At 43.0% G+C, this 20,361-nt stretch overlaps 1 protein-coding gene across 2 annotated transcripts in view; it reads right to left on the bottom strand.

Moving 5' to 3' along the window:
* Nucleotides 1-10,642, bottom strand: part of lrrc73 (leucine rich repeat containing 73) — a 47,659-nt gene extending 37,017 nt beyond the window's left edge. Inside the window, exon 1 of one of the 2 annotated variants that reach the window (XM_072550691.1) lies at nucleotides 10,078-10,642. In XM_072550691.1, coding sequence (XP_072406792.1) covers nucleotides 10,078-10,349 — 272 coding nt within the window. In that variant the 5' untranslated portion in view covers nucleotides 10,350-10,642. The remainder of the gene's footprint in view (nucleotides 1-10,077) is intronic. The other variant, XM_072550690.1, reaches the window with a different exon arrangement.
* Nucleotides 10,643-20,361: the final 9,719 nt, after the last annotated feature.

Below are 20,361 nucleotides of genomic sequence, written 5' to 3' on the forward strand. Positions count from 1 at the left end.
TCCCCTGCCACCGCAGGAATAGCAAAACCTGCGCTCACACCTCCTCCCTCACATCCATCCAAGGTCCTAAAGGAGCCTTCCACATCCATCAACGTTTTACCTGCACATCCACCAATATAACTTATTGTATCTGTTGCTCCCAATGTGGTCTCCTCTACATTGGGGAGACCGGACACCTCCTAGCAGAGCGCTTTAGGGAACATCTCTGGGACACTCGCACCAATCAACCACACCGCCCTGTGGCCCAACACTTCAACCCCCCCCCTCCCACTCTGCTGAGGACATGGAGGTCTTGGGCCTCCTTCACCGCCGCTCCCTCACCACCAGACGCCTGGAGGAAGAATGCCTCATCTTCCGCCTCGGAACACTTCAACCCCAGGGCGTCAATGTGGACTTCAACAGTTTCCTCATTTCCCCTACCCCACCTCACCCCAGTTCCAAACTTCCAGCTCAGCACTGTCCCCATGACTTGTCCTACCTGCCTATCTTCTTTTCCACCTATCCACTCCACCCTCCTCCCTGACCTATCACCTCCATCCCCACCCCCACTCACCTATTGGACTCTATGCTACTTTCTCCCCACCCCCCACCCTCCTCTCATTTATCCCTCCATCCCTCCATGCCTGTATTCCTGATGAAGGGCTTTTGCCCAAAACGTGATTTTCCTGCTCCTCGGATACTGCCTGAACTGCTGTGCTTTTCCAGCACCACTCTAATCCAGAATCTGATTTCCAGCATCTGCAGTCATTGTTTTTACCTTATTGAAAAGCAGGCCCCTTTGCCAATGGGCTTCTCGTATGGCTGCAGTAAAGCATTACTCCTGCAACAAAATAAGGAAGACCCAGCGGCTAGGACGCAAAACTCTCACAATTCTCTTTGCAGCCAGTGACATGCAAGTGGATTCAGATAGTGGTTTCTGGAAAAACATTTTAAAATTAGCTTCATTTATATTCACTGAAATGAGCTGACAAGTCATTTTGTCTCGAACAGGTCGTTTCCTGCAGCCATTTCACATTACGTATTTTTTGTTAACTACTATATTGACTTGCATTTAGACATTCAACACAGATAACCAAGTGAGTAGTGAGCTTTGTTTGATCATTATCACCTGCAAGTTCCCTCGAAGCTACACATATCCTGACCTGACCAGATTGTTGTTGAGATGTAGGGGTATCAACAATGATGTTGGGAAGGGAGTTTCAGAATTTAAACTCGTGTCTGTACAAGAAAAACTGCATTTTTCGAAAGAGGTCCCCACCACTTTCTCCAGGGCAATTTGGGATTAATAATGAATGCTGCTCTAGTCAGTGATATCCGCACCCTATGATCCACTAAATAAAATTGTTGAGATTTAATAATTAGCAATACATAAAAAGAGTGGATTTTTACTTAAATTTGATCATGTATAAGATTGTTTCTAAAAGATTCAAGGCTTGCAGAACTTGCACAGACAAAGATATATTTCCAATTGTGACAAGCTATGGAACATCATAGTATGCCAAGGTCTGGCTCAAGAATAGACTCATTATTCACAGTCTGATCAAGATTTGGAAGTAAGCAGCTATTGTCTTCTACAAAGTGTCCTTTTGATTCAAGGTGCTATCCTTGGATGTTGTAACTTAATAACGATGAAATTGAATGAAAATAACAACTGGAACCAATCACTTTACATAGCATACTAAAAGGGATAAAAATAATTCTTGTGAAAGCTAACCACATCAACTGGAAGCACCTGAACAGGCAAGACGCTGCTCACAAATTGTTACCAAAGAAAAGGCACCGAAAGCTCATGGTTCTTTGGCCTGACCCCTTAACAGAAGTATGTTGCAGACAGATAAAAATACCCATTTTCCTTTTCAAAGTTAAGTGAGTTAATTACGATTAGAATGTTATCGGGTTTTAAAAATGTGGTAATGAATTGGATGCAATTCCAGACATCTGTTCTGAATAATGGTTTTATTTCTTTGCTCACAGAATGTGGGCATCTTTTGTTAGGGCATTAATGTCCATCCCGAATTGCCCTTGAGAGTGAGGTGATAGGCATTTGAACATTATCAAATTAAAACAAATTGAGTTAGTTGCAATTGAGCTTAAATATTTCCATAATCTCTTCCAAAGTCTTACAAATGATCATCCCAGCATCACCATGGACCAATATTAAATTATGCATATAATTCTAAAGGTTGTGAAAGCCTTAGAAAGGATATATAAAAAGAACGATGAAAACCGTTCCAGAGAAGAGGGATTTCAGTTATGAATATAACTGGAGAATGTTGTTCTCCTTAAAGAAAGTTGAAAAGAGATTTGCTACATGTGTTAAAAAACTGTGGTAGGGCAGATACAATGTTGTGTTAGGATTCTTGTGCTGTGGTGGTAATATCCCTGACTCAGAGCTAGGTGGCCTGGGTGCAAATCCCATCTGCTCCAGAGCATGAGATAACATCTCTGAACAGATTGATTAGTAAATAACAACAATGTTGTGTGATTGGGCTCTTATGGCCCAGTGGTAGTCTCCATATCTCTGGACTAGAAGACTCAGGTACTACCTCTACCTGGTCCACAGGTGTGTCGTAACATTTCTGAACAGGTTGACTAAAAATATCAGCTACACTCCCACTGTATTTGTAGTGCGGTGGCATGCTCCTTACCAATGAGCCAGAAGGTTCAGGTTCCAGCCTCAACGACATCAGGCATACATTGCGACCTGTCTGAATAGGTTCATTAAAAAATGGCAATAGGGTGATGGAGCAGAAGTTGGTCATTCAGCCCATCAAACCCATGCCCCCATTCAAAAAGATCATGGCTGATCTAATAATCTTCAAGCCTACTTTCCTTCCTTTTCCCCATTAGCCTTGATTCCCTCAACAGTGAGCCAGCCCTGATAGTGCTTCGTCATAAAGAATTCCACAGATTCAGGGAAAACAGCCCAGCCTATTCAGCCTCTCCCTATAGCTCAGATCATCCAACTCTGGCAACATCCTTCTAAAGGTAAACTTGCAGGTTGAGTCAGTAGTTAGGAAGGCAATTGCAATGACGGCATTTATTTTGAGAGGACTTGAATATAAAAGTAGGGATGTACTTCTGAGGTTCTATAAAGCTCTGGTCAGACCACATTTGGAATATTGTGCACAGTTTTGGACCCCATATCTCAGGAAGGATGTAGTAGCCCTGGGTTCAGAGGAGGTTCACAAGAATGATCCCAGGAATGAGAAGCTTAACAGATGAGGAATGTTTGAGGACTCTGGGTCTATACTCGATGGAGTCCAGAAGGATGAAGTGGGATCTAATTGAAACATACAGACTACTGAATGGCCTGGACATAGTGGATGTTGGGAGGATGTTTTCATTGGTAGGAGAGACTAGGATATGAGGGCAGAGCCTTAGAGTAAAGGGAAGACCTTTTAGAACAGAGATAAGGAGAAACTTATTCAGCCAGAGAGTGGTGAATCTATGGAGTACGTTGCTACAGAAGGCTGGGAAGGCCAGGTCATTGAGTATGTATAAGACAGAGATGGATAGGTTCTTGAGAATCAAGGGGATCAAGGGTTACGCGGAGAAAGCGGGAGAATGGGGTTGAGAAACGCATCAGCCATGATTGAATGGCAAAGCAGACTCGATGAGCTGAACGGCCTAGTTTCTGCTCCTATGTTTTATGGTTTTATATATGTATAAAAAGCCTTAATCCTGTTTTTCAGGCCCATTTTAGTCCTTGTAATTCCTTGTTTAAATTCTTTCCTGCTTTCATTTTATTCCCTGAGGGGTCTATCCAAGGCAGCCACTTTCATTTCACTTCTCTCAATCCCTTATTTTTTCTCAGTATAAGAGAAAACAGTTTATGAAAGGGCAGAAAGAGCCAGGATGGGTGGAGAAGAGTGCAGCATTAAGCTCATCACCTTCTATGAGGAGAGAATGTTGGCTCTTGCAAGAGAAGAGAGGGATCACTCCTGCACGGGTATTGAAACATCCATGTCTCATGGAAAGGAATCAGGAAAGATCAAAATGTGAGTTGAAATTTCGGAGAAATAATAAAGATTATCATAGATTAATAACTTTTTGCTGATATTTAAAGTTCTCCTAATCCTCCAGAGTGCTACTTACTTTTGCAATATGATAAGCCCCAGTTTTTGCCTTTGTTATATGGAGAGTGTGGAAAGCATAGTCCACAAGAAAATATCAAAAGGGAAAGACAACTCAGTCGAACCTATTTAAAAACCTTGTCCCTAAATGCAGTATGTGAAATAAAGTTGATGAGCTGACGGCACAAATAGAGACAAATGGGTACAACCTAGTGGGGATTACTGAAACGTTATTACAGGATCTGCTGAACTTTTCCAGCAATTTCAGGTTTTTTTTCTGATTTATGGCGGCTGCAGTTTTTTTCAGTTTTGATAAATGGTCTTGTAGTTAAGGATCCTCTTGGAAGGAGCGACTACAACATGCTTGAATTTCAAAATTGGATTGAAAGAAAGAGGACGGAGTTGTATCTGAGAGTTTTAGTGTTAGGCAAAAGTAATTATAATGGCCTGAGGAAGGAATTGGCCCGAGCGGACTGGGTAAAATACTAAAGGGCAGGACAGTTGAAGAACAGTGGCAAATGTTAGAGAGACATTAAATAAAGTTTAGTAAAGTAAAGTTTATTCCTGAAAGGAAGAGGAATTGTGAAAAGGTAAAAAATCATCTATGGCTTAACAAGGAAGTCAAGGATAACAAAGACAAAAACTAGGGCATATCATACTGCAAAGGTTACTAGCACCTCGGAAAATTGGGAGAACATTAACCATCAGTAAAAAGTTACTAAAAACCAAATCGAAAGAGCTATGATGAACTACGAAAAGAAACTAGCAAAAAACAAAAACACTAATACCAAAAGCTTCCAGAAATATATAAAAAGGAAACAAAAGCCTAAGTTAATATTGGCCCTTTAGAGGATGAAAATGACAAGGTAATAATGTGAAACTCAGAAATGGCAGAGGCAATAAATCAATATCTTGTCTCTGTTTTCACAGTGGAAGATACTAATGTATTCCCAAAAATTGCAGTCTCGAACAAGAGGGCATGGATATACAGTGAGAGCAAGTGTGCTCAAAATTGAGAGGAGGGGAAACTACTTCTCTCAGAGGGTTGTGAATCTGTGGAACTTACTACACGAGTGCAGCTGAAGGTGAGTTAATCAATAGATTCAAGAAGGAGATAGATACGTTTCTGATGAAAAGTTAAGATAAAGGGCTATGGGGAGCAGGCAGGAAAGTGGAGTTGAGACCAGATAAGGTCAGCTATGTTTATGTTAATGGCGGAGCGAGCTAGAAGGGCTGAATTCCCTAATTCCCATGTTCCTGTGTTATTCCTATGTCTTGCCAACTGAGTAGATAACCCCAATGTCAGTGTCATTCATTATACAACACTTCCAACCATTGGTCTCAAATCCTCTCTTCTGAAGGTGCCAGTGGCCATGGGCTGGTCTGCCAAAAAGGATGTCCTGGACCTCTGAGAGTTCCAGGCCTCCTACCCTTCCAGAAGAGGAACCACACACAGGTCCCTCAGATGCCTCTTCTTAGGACACTTGAGAAGTTTCTAGGCCCCAGCTTGTATTTTGCCTGCCCCTCTCTGATGAGCTGAGGCGAATTCACTTCTGGGAAGGAGACTGTAAGCATGTTTGGGATGTTTATAGATACAAATGCCTCATTACTGCCTGACAAACCTCAAGAGCCTATGGGATTCATTATCACAAAGACTCCCTCCAGTCCAGATGCAGAATCTGGGACAGCACTGAGACATGGCACCAGTGAAAGAAGAAAAATAACCTTTTGAGTGCAGACTGCTGGAAGGGGTTACTATACAACAATTCTCATATTTCATTGAAACCAGAGGCAGTTGCAGGCCAATTTGCTTTTTGAGCCTGCTCCCTCATTGAATATGATCATGGTGGACCATCTCAAGACCATAGTCCTGCTTTCTCTCCATACTACTTGATGCCTTTAATATCTGAAAAGTCAATAAATATTAATTGTTCTTCATTATGTCTGTTTGAATCTCTGCCTGGTCCCGAATGTAACTGGGACACCAGGGTACCTCATATGCTGTCCTGATAGGATATACAATGGCTATTGACAGCCAACAACAACATGTGGAACAAAGATGAACAAAGTGGGTATAACTGCAATGGTTTCCTTTTGTTCCCTTAATCCCTTTACTAATCAAGAAAAGGACTTGTGCCTGGCCACCAGTGCCATGGCCCATGACAAAGCACTTAACAAGAAAGACTGTAAAGTTGGACACTTCCTTTATTTCTTCATTTTTACGCCTTTATCTTCTATGTTTTGGTGTATTTTTCTGTGTATTAAGATGGCTCCAGAGAGTGGCAACACTATACAACACTTTTCATTGTATTTGTATTAAGATACACTTGACAATAAATAAATCTAATCAAAGAACCTATCTCTGTCTTAAATACAGTCAATGACTTGGTATCCACAACCATATGTGACAATGAGTTTTACAGATTCATCACCCTTTGGTTGAAGAAATTCCTCTCCATCAGTTCTGAAGTGTTGTCCCTTCACCCTGAGGCTGGGTGCTTGGGCCCTGGTCTCTCCTACTAGTGGAAACATTCTCCATGTTCATTTATCCAGGCCACTCGGCATTCTTAAGTTTAAATCATCCTTCTAAACCCCATTGGGTCAGACCTAGCGTCCTCAACTGCTCCTCATATGACAAGCCATTCATTCCCAGGATCATTCTTGTAAACATCCTCTGGACCCCCTCCAACATCAGCAAAGCCTTCCTTAAATATGAGGCCCAAAACTGCTCACAATATTCCAAATGTGGTCTGACCACAGCCTTATGGAACCTCAGCAGTACCTCTCGGCTCTTGTATTCCAGCCCTCTTGAAATGAATGCTGACATTGCATTTGACTTCCTAACTGCCAATCAAACTTTCATGTTAAGCTAAGGGAGTCTTGAACGAGGACTTTGTAGTCCCTTTCTGCTTCAGATTTCTGAAGCCTTTCCCCATTTAGAAAATACTCTATTCCTCTATTCATCCTACCAAAGTGCATAATGTCAGACTTCCCCACATTGTCAGACTAACTGGCCTATAAGTTCCTATCCTCAGCATCCCTCCTTTCTTAAAAAGGGGTGTTACATTTGCCATTTTCCAGTCCTATGGGTTACTTCCTGACCTACCTGTGAATGTGCAATTGTATTTCATGTGCCACTTCTTTGTTCACTCTCCTAGCCTGTCCAAATGCTTCAGCATCCTCCCGTTCTTAACACTACCTGAGCCTCCACCTATCTTTGTGTCATCTGCAAACTTATCAATAATGCCCTCACTTCCTTTGTCCAGATATTTAATGCATAAAGTGATCTCAACACTGACCCCTGCAGAACTCCACTATTCACCAGCTGCCATCCTGAAAAAGACCCCATTTATGCTATTGCCTGTCTCCTTCCAGTCAGCCAATCCTCTATTCATTCCATACCTTGCCATGAACACCATAGGCTCTTCCCTTACTTAGCAGCCTATGAGGCACCTTGTCAAAGTCTTCTAGAAATCCAAACAAACCATATCCACTGGACCTCTTTCATCTAATTTGCTCATGACCTCCTCAAAGAATTCCGACAAATTTGAGAGGTGTGACCTCCTTTGACGAAGCCTACTTTACCATGCACTTCCAAGTACTCCACAATCTCACCCTTTATAATGGACTCTATAATCTTACGAATCACCAAGGTCAGACTAACTGGCCTATAAGTTCCTATCCTCAGCATCCCTCCTTTCTTAAAAAGGGGTGTTACATTTGCCATTTTCCAGTCCTATGGGTTACTTCCTGACCTACCTGTGAATGTGCAATTGCTCACCTTACACCCTCAGCCTCTGACACATGTGGTGACCCAGCCAGATGTTGTCATACACTGTAGCCTCCTTACCTTGAAGCCAGGATGCTTCTGTCATGGACAATCTCTTCTTCCACATGACCATGTTCCCACCCACACTTTACTCCATTGCAGGGTAAAAACAATGACTGCAGATGCTGGAAACCAGATTCTGGATTAGTGGTGCTGGAAGAGCACAGCAGTTCAGGCAGCATCCGAGGAGCAGTAAAATCGACGTTTCGGGCAAAAGCCCTTCATTAGGAATTTCCTGATGAAGGGCTTTTGCCCAAAACGTCGATTTTACTGCTCCTCGGATGCTGCCTGAACTGCTGTGCTCTTCCAGCACCACTAATCCAGAATTTACTCTATTGCAGCCCCATTACAACTGCCATCCCTCCTTTCTGCCAGCTTGCAGTCCCCAATTCCCATGATAGTTTCTTAAGCCTCCCTCTGGCAGTGGCTGGACCTTGTTACTCTTAGTCCTTAGTTTTCATGAAAGTCCGAGAAGGATTGTCTGTGCCCTCTCCTCGCCTCCCCCCATCCACCCCGAGCGATTCAATGGACATCCTCGGATTAGAACGGTCCAAAGTCTTGACTGATGTCTGTCATCTCCCCAACTGTGCTTGCCCTACCTCAGGACCTGGAACCGTAGACCAACTGGGATCCACTTCCCAGACTGCAATGGCTTGGATCCACTTACGGAGATCACCCCAACTGGATCCCTTGACTGCTTTCAGAGACTGCTACTCCCTAAGACTTTGAGACATGGCTGCCTGCTAGTTGAGCACGTAGTAAGTTTCCCATGTGAGCTGCTGGCATACACAGCAGGTGTCAAATTAATGTAATTAGTACAGCAAACTGTCTGACTCCTTGACAGAGGACAGAGCTGTAAGGCTAGTGACTTGATTCTGTGATTGTGCTATTAGGCGAGGCAGGGGAGAGATGCTGTGAGCATATAGGTGGGCACTAAGTGTGTAAGTGCTAACAGAGCAAACAGGCAGTCCCAGGATGCACCATGGTCAAATCTGTGAATTGAGTGCCTGTCTGTGTACACAACATGGCCTTGCTTTACAATGTTAGTTGCCAGTGTGCTCTGAAATGCAGGTTTCAACTGCCTAAGTAACCTGCAAGTGGATCGGAGAGCTGCAATTAAGATCCTGAGGGCTTGGCAATTGTCAGATGTCAATATTACCTGGATGAGGGCCACGTGTGGCTAATGCCTGCATATTATGCTGAGAACTTTGCATTGTGACCAACATGGAAGCTCTTTGCAGCCAGCTGCAAGGTGAAGTACTTGCCAGGTACTTAGTCTAATATTCACATTGAGAATTCTTAGCATCTAGTTTACTTGAGACAATTGGTATGACAGAAATCTGCACATTAATGAGGTGAAACTTGCAGTTAATAAGGTCACTAACAAACAATAATCCTCCTTATTAGGCTACTCACCACTGTCTACTAACCATCTCACCTTGAGTGACTTAGTTAAAAAATTTAGTGAATGGTTCCTGATATTGTGATAGATTCACTGGATATTTTGTGCAATTTTGACACATTTCTCATCATAGTCCACAGTGCTGAAGCCCTTATAAGATTTCACTCAAAGGACTATTCTCTTTGGTGGAATATTCAAGAACCAAAGGACACAGATTCAAGGCAATTGGCAACTGTACCAAAGAGGATTTGAGAAGTTTTTTTATGCAGCAATTTGTTAGGATCTGAAATGCATGCCTAAGATCATCACAAATATTTTAATCTGTGGTTTTTAAAAGGAGATTGAACAGTTATTTGTTGATAAACAAATTCAAGGTTTTGGAGGAAGTGTAGGTGAAGGTGGGAATTGTGCAATGTTCTTTCAAATATTCAGCATGGACAAAATGGCCTGAAAAGCATCCTTCTTTGGCACAACAAGATTGTATGATTGTTACAACAATCAGCTCCCTACAAATGGAAGAGTAGATAAGGAACCAGTTAGTCAATGGATACATACTGTCACATGGGTCTTGTGACAAAGTGGTATTTCTCTTACCTCTGGGCCAAAAGACCCAGGTTAAGCCCCACCTGATCCAGAGGTGTGTCATAATACATCTAAAAGTCAGATTAAAAAGATACATATACTGTCACGCCATTAAAAAGATATATTTCTCCCAAATCTGGCTCTACGCTTTCTCTTCCATAATTTGATCCTATAACGCTAATACTCACAAGAGGGAGTGGATGGACCTGTTGGATGCCAGTGCTTCTGCCAGTTGTTTCACTCGGTTGATATTACTGACTACCCCGAGGTTGAGGTTGAGCTGTGCCAGGGACTGACAGTCCGCCACATGCCGGCTGATGCGGTGGAAATCACGGTCTGAGATGTGACAGCCCCTCAGAGACAATAGCCGTACCGAGTTGGTCCTCAGAGAGTCACAAATGTCTTTCACCTCCGCCGAGGAGAGGGTCTCTCCGGAGATCTGGATGGAGCCGGACAGCATCGCCCTCCTTCCGGAGCTGCTTCAGTGTTTGTGTGCCGGCCGCAATCAGCTGCCTGTTACTATGGACACAGCGTCTCCAGATGGCAAATGCATGGCCACCCCCTTCCCCTGCAACACACACACAAACTCAATCGCAGCACTTATCTTCGCTTTTTGTGATCGAAGTCAATTGCGAAGCAGCAAAAGAAATTCTCTATCTTTCCAGGGCTTGCTTTTGCCGTTTAATTGAGGTCGGTTGGATCTGTTGGATCTAGTTTTCAGTCGGGTTTGGATATAGTGCAAATGGCAGAGCAATCGTCACAGTGACTGTAATCCTACACAGAAAACTCGATCACTTCAGGCGCTCAAAATGGAATTAGAGCGTTAACATCAGAAGATCAGAGCTCCTCATTTATTTATGTGGTGGTTCTCGTTTTAAGCATTCTGAAGATTCTAAAGACATTTTATTAATAATTATACAATATTTATTTCAATCTTCTGTGCAGTTGTGGCCTAAAAATAATTCATGGCATGTAGGCTTGCTGGCTGGGCCAGCATTTATTGCCCGTCCCTAGTTGCCCTTGAGAAAATGGAAATGAACAGCCTCTTGTAATACTTGTAGTCTATTTGGCTTAGGTAGACCCACAATGATGTTAGGGAGGGAGTTCCATGATTTTGACCCAGTAACACTGAAAGCATTACGATTTTTTGAAAGCCCGATGACGTGGAGCTTACAGACGTACTTCCAGCTAGTTGTAGGGATGTTCCCATTTATCTGCTAACCTTTAACTTCTAGTTGATAGTGGTCATCGGTTTGAAAGTGCTGTCTGGAATCTGTGTCATAATGCAACACCGACCAGATAGTTTCGGCTGAGCAAGAAATTATTTGCTGTTACTGCCTGTCATTGCCAAATTGAACGATTCCCAGACTGATAAACAACCTGTTTGGCAATGTTATGACACCCCTACCATGACCACCCAGTTTTGGGTGGAATTGATCAGCTCAGTTGGCTGGTTTGCAATACAGAGTGATGCCAACATTGGGGGTTTATTTTTACCTTCTCAACCTCACCTCATCCCTGAGAAGTGTCAGTCTTCAGGTTAAATCACCACATTATCTCTGTTTCTGTCTCTATTGAGAGGGCAACCTGTGGCCTGCTAGGACTGTGATAACCTTACCTTTATGCTGAAATTTCACTGATAACATTGGAGTATTTTTTAAACAAAGCATCCTGTGATTATGACTGGTGATAACTGCATGTTTTGGTGCAGACACCTGCTTCAGCTGTTTTGAACAGTCATTGGTTTAGAGAGGTCACTGGTTTATCTATTTCATTTGGGAGAAAGCCTGCAAAGAATAAGCTGCCCGGCTGATCTCTCATTTCAGAAGAGAACATCCTCTTGATGGGTTCAGGTGAAACCTATTTGTTCCTTTAAAAGATTATAAGATGTAGGAACAGGGTAGGCCATTCAGTGCATGGAGGAGAAAGTGAGGACTGCAGATGCTGGAGATCAGAGCTGAAAATGTGTTGCTGGAAAAGCGCAGCAGGTCAGGCAGCATCCAAGGAGCAGGAGATTCCTAAAGAAGGGCTCATGCCCAAAACATTGATTCTCCTGCTCCTTGGATGCTGCCTGACCTGCTGCACTTTTCCAGCAATACATTTTCAGCATTCAATGCATTGAGTCTTCTCCATCACAACTCAGTGAAAATTTGGTGTGTTCAATAATCCTCACTTCTGCTTTCCAGCCTTTTCCCTATAACTCTTGATTCCTTTACTGATTAAAAATCTGTCAATCTCAGCCTTGAATGTATTTAAAGACCTTCTACAGTAAGAATTTGACAGATTTGCTATCCTCTGAGAGAAGAAATTCCTCCTCATCTCTGTCTTAAATATTTAACCTCTTTTTCTGAGATTATGCCTCTCATCCTAGACTCGCCCACAATGGTAAACAACCTTTCCATAGCAATGCTCCTGAGTCCCTTAAGAATCTTGTATGCTACAATAAGATCATAGAATCATATAGGCCTATAGCATTGAAATAGGTCCTTCAGCTCATTAAGTCTGCACCAGTCAAAAACAAACACCACATCTCATCACATTTTCTAGCACTTGGCCCACAGCCTTGCATGCCTTCGGATCACAAGTACAGTACACATCTCAATACTTATGAAATATTATGCACGTTTCTGCCTCAACAACCCTCCCCCCCACACCTCCACAGGCAATGAGTGTCAGATTCCCACCGCCCTCTGGATAAAAAGATAATTTCTCATCTATTGTTGTCTCTCATTCTTATAAATTCCAATGAGTACAGGTTAACTTACTCAACTTCTCCTCATACCTGGTATCAACCTAGTTTTTTAAAAATATTCATTTGTAGGATATGGGCATCGCTGGCTGGGCCTAGTCACCCTTGAGAAGGGGGTAGTGAACTGCCTTCTTGAACCGCCGCAGGCCACATTGCTGTAAGTTGACCACAGTGCTCTTTGGGAGGGAATTTTGGATTTTGAAGGAAAGCAGTACCGAAGGAAAAACAATACATTTTTAAGACAGGATGGTGAGTTGTTTGCATAGTAACTTGCAGATAGTGGTGTTCCCATGTCCTTCTAGATGAAGTCGTAATGAATTTAGGATGTACTAAGGATCTTTGGTGATTTTCTGCAGTGGATCTTGTAGATAATACACAATGCTGCTACTGAGCATCAGTGGAGGAGGGGGTGGATACTTGTGGCTATGATGCTAATCGAGCAGCATGCTTTGTCCTGAATGTGTCAAGCTTCTTCAGTGTTGTTGGAGCTACACTCATCCAGGCATGTGGGGATTACTCCACCATACTCCTGACTTGTGCCTTGCAGATAATGGGCAGGTTTTGGGAAGGCAGAAGGTGATTTATTTGCCACAGTGTTCATAGCCTCTGACCTGCCCTTGTAGTGACTGTGTTTATGTGGTGAGTCCAGTTGGATTTCTGATCAATGGTAACCCCAAGAATGTCGATACTGGGGGATTCTGTGATGGTAACAACATTGAATCTGAAGGGTGTTAGATTTTGTTTATTTGGAGACAGTCATTGCTTGGCATTTGTGTGTTGCAAATGTTACTTGCAATTTGTCAGCCCAAGCCTGTGCATTGTCCAAATCTTGTTGCATTTCAACACTGACATCTTCAGTGAATGAGGAGTTGTGAACGATGCTGAATATTGTGCATCTGACCTTATGATGGAGGGAAGGCCATTGATGAAACAGTTGAAGATAGGACACTATCCTGAGGGACTCCTACAGATATGTCCAGGAGTTTAACCTTCCCCCTATGTGACAGGTGTGGCTCCAACCAAGGAAGAGTTTGCCCAATACTCATGGATTCTATTTTTGCTTGTACTCCTTGATGCCATGCATGGTTAAATGCGGCCTTGATGTTAAGGTCTGTCACTCTTCCCTCACGTCTGGAATTCAGCTCTTTTGTCCATCTTTGAACCAAGGTTGTAATGAGGTCAGGAGCACAGTGACCCTAGTGGAACTCAAACAGGGTCACTGAGCAGGTTATATCCAAATACATGTGCTGCTTGAAAGGATTGTTGATAACGCATTCCATCACTTTACTGATGATTGAGAATAGCTTGATGGGGGGGGGGGGGGGGGGGGGGGGGGGTAATTGGCTGGGTTGGATTTGTCCTGCTTCTTGTGTATAGGACATCCCTAGCAATTTTTCACATTGTTGGGTAGATGCCAGTGTTGTGACTGTACTGGAAGAGTTTGGCTAGGGAAGCAGCAAGTTCTGGAGCACATCTTCAGTATTACAGCTGGAATGTTGACAGGCCCCATAGCCTTTTTCACTATCCAGTCCCTCCAACTGTTTCTTGATAGCACGTTGAATGAATTGAATTAACTGAAGACTAGTATCTGTGTTGCTCGGGATCACTGGGGGATGCCAAGATGGAAGATTGCTGAAAATGCTGCAGCCTTATGGACTGATGTGTTGGTTCTTCCATCATTGAGGATGAGGATTTTTGTGGAGCCTCCTCCTCCAGTGAGTTGTCAGGGAAAATGATAAATTGTTCACTTTATAAGGAAGAATAAAAGAACAGAATATTATTTAAATGGAGAAAAACTGCATTAAGCTACAACACAAAGGGGCTTGGGGGTTATTTGTGCACAGAACACAGAAAGCTAGCCCAGAATTGCAGCAGGTAATCAGGAAGGTTAATGGAATATACAGTAAATCAAACAAATCATGTTGCAAAGTAACAATTCCTGAGGATAAATTCAGGAAATATAGAAAAGGAAGGAAAGGAAGAGAGATAGCAGAATTGGTTCAGGAGAGCACAGCAGTGAGGGAGAAGAAAAATGTCTGAGTGTTCAAGGACAGAGTCGATTTGGTTTGGGCTATGGAATGAAAAGTGTACAATTACATTCCTCCATGTTTGTGAGATATTGTATGATAGGTTTCTTTACTAACCCACTCACAAGCGTTCTATATTTATTAACACTACATTCCTGTTCCATTCATTCATAACTCCCTATGTAACACAGTTTCATTCATTCATTCATAAGACTGCAGTTCTGTAGTATATTTTACCATTACAATATAGACCAAATTAAAATACCCCTTTCAACCCATTATTGCTTTTTCACACATTCCAACCTATCAGCTCTTGCTGCAAGCAGTATTCAGGCCTATTTACATCAAAATCTACCTTTGAACAATTGTCAATACAGTAACATATTTGGAACAATACCATTCCTGTCATAATGTCTCCACAAAAGATTATAATATTAATCAGCCCTTCACAGAAGTCTTTTGGGATCTGATTAGATGCAGAACATTATGTACAAGTACAGATATAAGTACAGGCATAATTTATAACTTAGAGTCAAAAAGAAGAACAGCATTTAAACACACCCTTCGGTCTAACTTGTCCATGCCGACCAGATAACCGAACCTAGAGACAAGATTAGAGTGGTGCTGGAAAAGGACAGCAGGTCAGGCAGTATCCGAGGAGCAATAAACTGCATCATCTGCCGACATTTCCGCCACCTACAAACGGACGCCACCACCAGGGATATATTTCTGTCCCCACCTCTATCCGTCTTCCGCAAAGACTATTCCCTCTGTGACTATCTGGTCACGTCCACGCCCCCTACAACCCACCCTCCCCTGCCACCACAGGAATTGCAAAAACTGCGTGCACACCTCCCCCTTCACCTCCATCTAAGCCCCCAAAGGAGCCTTCCACATCCAAAGTTTCACCTGCACATCCACAAATGTAATTTATTGTATCCATTGCTCCCGACGCGGTCTCCTTTACGTTAGGGAGACTGGATGCCTTCTCGCAGAGTGCTTTAGGGAACATCTCCAGCACACCCGCACCAATCAACCCCACTGCCCCATGGCTGAACATTTCAATTCCCCCTCCCACTCTGCCAAGAACATGCAGGTCCTGGGCCTCCCCCATCGCCACTCCCTCACCACCTGATGCCTGGTGGAAGAACGCCTCATCTTCCGCCTCGGAACGCTTCAACCCCAGGCCATCAATGTGGAATTCACCAGTTTCCTCATTTCCCCTCCCCCCACCTTACCTCAGTTCCAACCTTCCAGCTCAGCACCATTCTCATGACCTGTCCCACCTGTCAATCTTCCTTCCCACCTATCCGCTCCACCCTCCTCTCCGACCTATCACCTTTATCCCCACCTCCATCCACCTATTGCACTCTTAGTTACCTCCTCTCCAGCCCCACTCCCCCTCCCATTTATCTCTTCACCCCGAAGGCTCCCAGCCTCATTCCTGATGAAGGGGTCCTGCCCGAAATGTCGATTTTTCTGCTTCTTGGACGCTGCCTGACCTGCTGTGCTTTTCCAGCACCACTCTAATCTTGTCTCTGATCTCCAGCGTCTGCAGTCCTCACTTTCGCCTAGATAACCAAACCTAATCTAGTCCCATTTGCCAGCACTTAGCCTATATCCCTCTAAACCCTTCCTATTCATATACTCATCCTTTTAAATGCTGCAGTTGTATCAACCTCCACCACTTCCTCTGGCAGCTCATTCCATACAAGCACCACCCTCTGTGAAAATGTTGCCCCTCAGATCCTTTTTATACCTTTCCCCTCTCATCCTAAACCTATGCCCTCAAGTTCTGGACTCTCCCACCCCAGGGAAAAGACTTTGTCTATTTATCCTATCCATGCCCCTCATGATTTTATAAATCTCTGTAAGGTCACCCCTCAGCCTCCGACACTCCAGGGAAAACAGTTTCAGCCTATTCAGCCTCTTCCTATAGCTCAAATCTCCCAACCCTGGCAACATCCTTGTAAATTTTTTCTGAACCCTTCCAACTTTCACAACATTCTTCCGATAGGAAGGGGACCAGAAGTGCATGCTATATTCCAACAGTGGCCTAAACATTGTCCTGTACAGCTGCAACATGACCTCCCAACTCCTGTACTCAATCTTTGGACCAACAAAGGAAAGCATACCAAATGCCTTCTTCACTATCCTATCTACCTGCGATTCTACTTTTAAGGAACTATGAACCTACACTCCAAGTTCTTTGTTCAGCAGCACTTCTCAGGACCTTACAATTAAGTGTATAAGTCCTGCTCTGATTTGCTTTTCCAAAATGCAACACCTTACATTTATCTAAATTAAACTCTATTTGCCATTCCTCAGCCATTGGCTCATCTGATCAAGATCCCATTGTAATCTGAGGTCACCTTCTTCACTGTCCACTGCATCTCCAATTTTGGTATCATCTGCACACTTACTAACTATACCTCCTATGTTCACAGCCAAGTCATTTACATAAATGACGAAAAGTAGTGGACCCAGCACCAATCTTTGTGGCACTCACTGGTCACAGGTCTCCAGTCTAAAAAGCAACCCTCCACCACCACCCTCTGTCTTCTACCTTTGAGCCAGTTCTGTATCCAAATGGCTAGTTCACCCTGTATTCCATGAGATCTAACCTTGCTAACCAGTCTCCCATGGGGAACCTTGTCAAATGCCTTACTGAAGTCCATATCGATCACATCAACCGCTCTGCACTCATCAATCCTCTTTTATACTTCTTCAAAAAACTCAATCAAGTTCGTGAGACATGATCTCCCATGCACAAAGCCAAGCTGACTATCCCTAATCAGTCCTTGCCTTTCCAAATACATGTAAATCCTTTCCCTCAGGATTCCCTCCAACAACTTGCCCACCACCGATATCAGGCTCACTGGTCGACAGCTTGGATTTCCTTTACCACTTTTCTTAAATAGTGGCACTACATTAGCCAACTTCCACTCTTCCAGCACCTCACCTGTGACTATTGATGATACAAGTATCTCAGCAAGGGGCCTAGCAATCACTTCCCTAGCTTCCCACAGAGTTCTAGGGTACCCCGATCAGGTCCTCGAGATTTATCAACTTTTACGCATTTCAAGGCATCTAGCACCTCCTCCTCTGTAACATGGATATTTTTCAAGATGTCACCATCTATTTCCCTGCATTCTATATCTTCCATGTCCTTCTCCACAGTCAACATTGATGCAAAATACTCATTTAGTATCTTGTTCATCTCCTGTGGTTCCACACATAGGCTGCCTTGCTGATTTTTGAGGGGCCCTATTCTGTGCCGAGTTAACCTTTTGTCATTAATGTATTTATAAAAACCCTTTGGATTTTCCTTAACCCTATTGCCAAAGCTATCTCATGTCCCCTTTTTGTCCTCCTGATTTCCCACTTAAGTATACTCCTACTGCCTTTATATTCTAAGGATTCTCTTGACCTCTACTGTCTATACCTGACATATGGTTCCTTCGTTTTCTTAACCAAAACCTCAATTTCTCTAGTCATCCAGCATTCCCTATACCTACCAGCCTTTCCTTTCACCGTAACAGGAATATATTGTCTCTGGACTCTTGTTATCTCAGTGTTGAAGGCTTCCCATTTTCCAGCTGTCCCTTTACCTGCAAACATCTGCCCCCAATCAGCTTTTGAAAGTTCTTGCCTAATACCTTCAAAATTAGCCTTCCTCCAATTTAGAACTTCAATTTTTACAACTGGTCTATCCTTTCCCATGTCTGTTTATTTAGAGCATATAGGCCTAGTAATTTTACTGGCATTTACTAACTTAAAAAGACAAAAGGATTAACATCTCTTAATTATGCAAGCAGACCTGACAGACACTCTTTATTCCATCAGAAGTAACAGCTTTTTAACAGAGTTAAAAATCACACAACACCAGGTTATAGTCCAACAGGTGTATTCAGAAGCACTAGCTTTCGGTGCGCTGCCCCTTCATCAGGTGGTGGTGGAGTATAAGATCATACAACAGAAAATTTATTGCAAATGATTACAGAGTGATGCCACTGAAATGATATATTGAAGAAAACTGGATTGTTTGTTCAGTCTTTCATTTTCAAGTTAGCTTGAACAGTGTGTGTCATCTCAGCTCAGATACCGCACTGAAGGTGTGAGGTGAAAGTCTGTCTGTGTCCCAATGTTCAGACTGATTCTATTTCTGAAGTGGGATTTACAGAATCTTACCTGGATTTATGCAGTTTTTGAGCAAAATAAGATGTCATTTACAAATACAAATTCATCCCACAAACTGTATGTGTGGGCAAACAGGGGCGACAAAGTGAGTGTGAGCATGTGGGTTTGTGTGTTTTATGTACATATGTGTTGGAGTGTGAGTGTTTGTGACAGAATGTGTGTATGTATGTGAGAGTAATGGGGTTTAAGGCTGTGAGAGAGTGCGTGTGTGGGGGTTTATGTGTGAGCATTTTAGAGAGAGCTTGTGCATGGGAGAGGGTCTGTGTGAGTGTGTGGGTATCGAATTTGGCTATCAGCCTCTGCTCAGCCACTTTGCATTATTGCCTGTCCCAAAGTCCACCTTGGAGGATGGTCACCCTCAGGTCCGAGCCTGAACGTCCAGGACCGCTGACATGTTCTCTGACTGAGAGGAAACTCTCCTGGCTGGTGATTGTTGTGTAGTGACAAGATTAGAGTGGTGCTGGAAAAGCACAGCAGGTCAGGCAACATCTGAGGAGCAGGAAAATCAATGTTTCAGGCAGCAGCCCTTCATCAGCATTGTTGTGCGGTGTACATTCATCTATTGCCGTAGCCTCTGCTCGGTCTTGCCAATGTACCATGCTTCAGCTTCAAGGAGCAGCATTGTCACAAGGGTAACATTATTGATGTATTATAAACAGAGTTGTAGAAGGCCTTTGATATAGTGGTACACAACAGACTTGTGGGGAAAGTTGCAGACTATGTTATAAAAGGGACAGTAATTATGTGGATACAAAGTTGGTGGACCAACAGGAAACACAATCATGTTCAGTGGATATTTTTCAGGCTGGAAGATGGTTTGTAGTGGAGTTTCCCAGGGATTAATATTGAGAATCTTGCCTCCCTGATATATATTGATGACCCGCATCTTGGTATTCTGGGACACCTTGAAAGTTTGTAGATGACACGAAACATGGAAGAATTGCAAACTGTGAGGAGGACAGTGTGGAAGTCCAAATGAACATTGACAAGTTGATAGAGTGGGAGAATGGGCGATATGTGAGGTTGAACGCAGAGAAGTGTGAGGTAATGCACTGTTAGAAAGAACATGAAAAGAAATATAAAATACAATTCTAAAAGGGGTTCAGGAGTACAGTGACCTGAATGTATACATACAGATCATTGAAGGTGGCAGAACAGGTGTAGAGAGCAGTTAATGAAGTCTCCTCAGTTTTATTGATAGGGGCATAAAGCACAAGAGCAAGGAATGATGTTGAATTTGCATAACACATTTGTTAGATAACTTAGCTGGAGTATTATGTACTGGTGTCAGATTATAGCAAAGATGTGAATGCACTGGGGAGAATTCAGAAGTAGTTTATAAGAATGGTTCCAAAAATGAGAAATTCAGTTCTCAGAATAAAATGGAGAATGTGTGACTGCTGTGGAGAGAAGAAATTTGACAGAAGTTTTCAGAATAATGAATGGGCTGGATAAAATTGCTCGGGAGAAACTTTTCCAGCTTGGAAAAGGAACAA

The sequence above is a fragment of the Chiloscyllium punctatum genome, chromosome 3, assembly GCF_047496795.1.
Source record: "Chiloscyllium punctatum isolate Juve2018m chromosome 3, sChiPun1.3, whole genome shotgun sequence".
NCBI classification, from domain to species: Eukaryota; Metazoa; Chordata; class Chondrichthyes; order Orectolobiformes; family Hemiscylliidae; genus Chiloscyllium; species Chiloscyllium punctatum.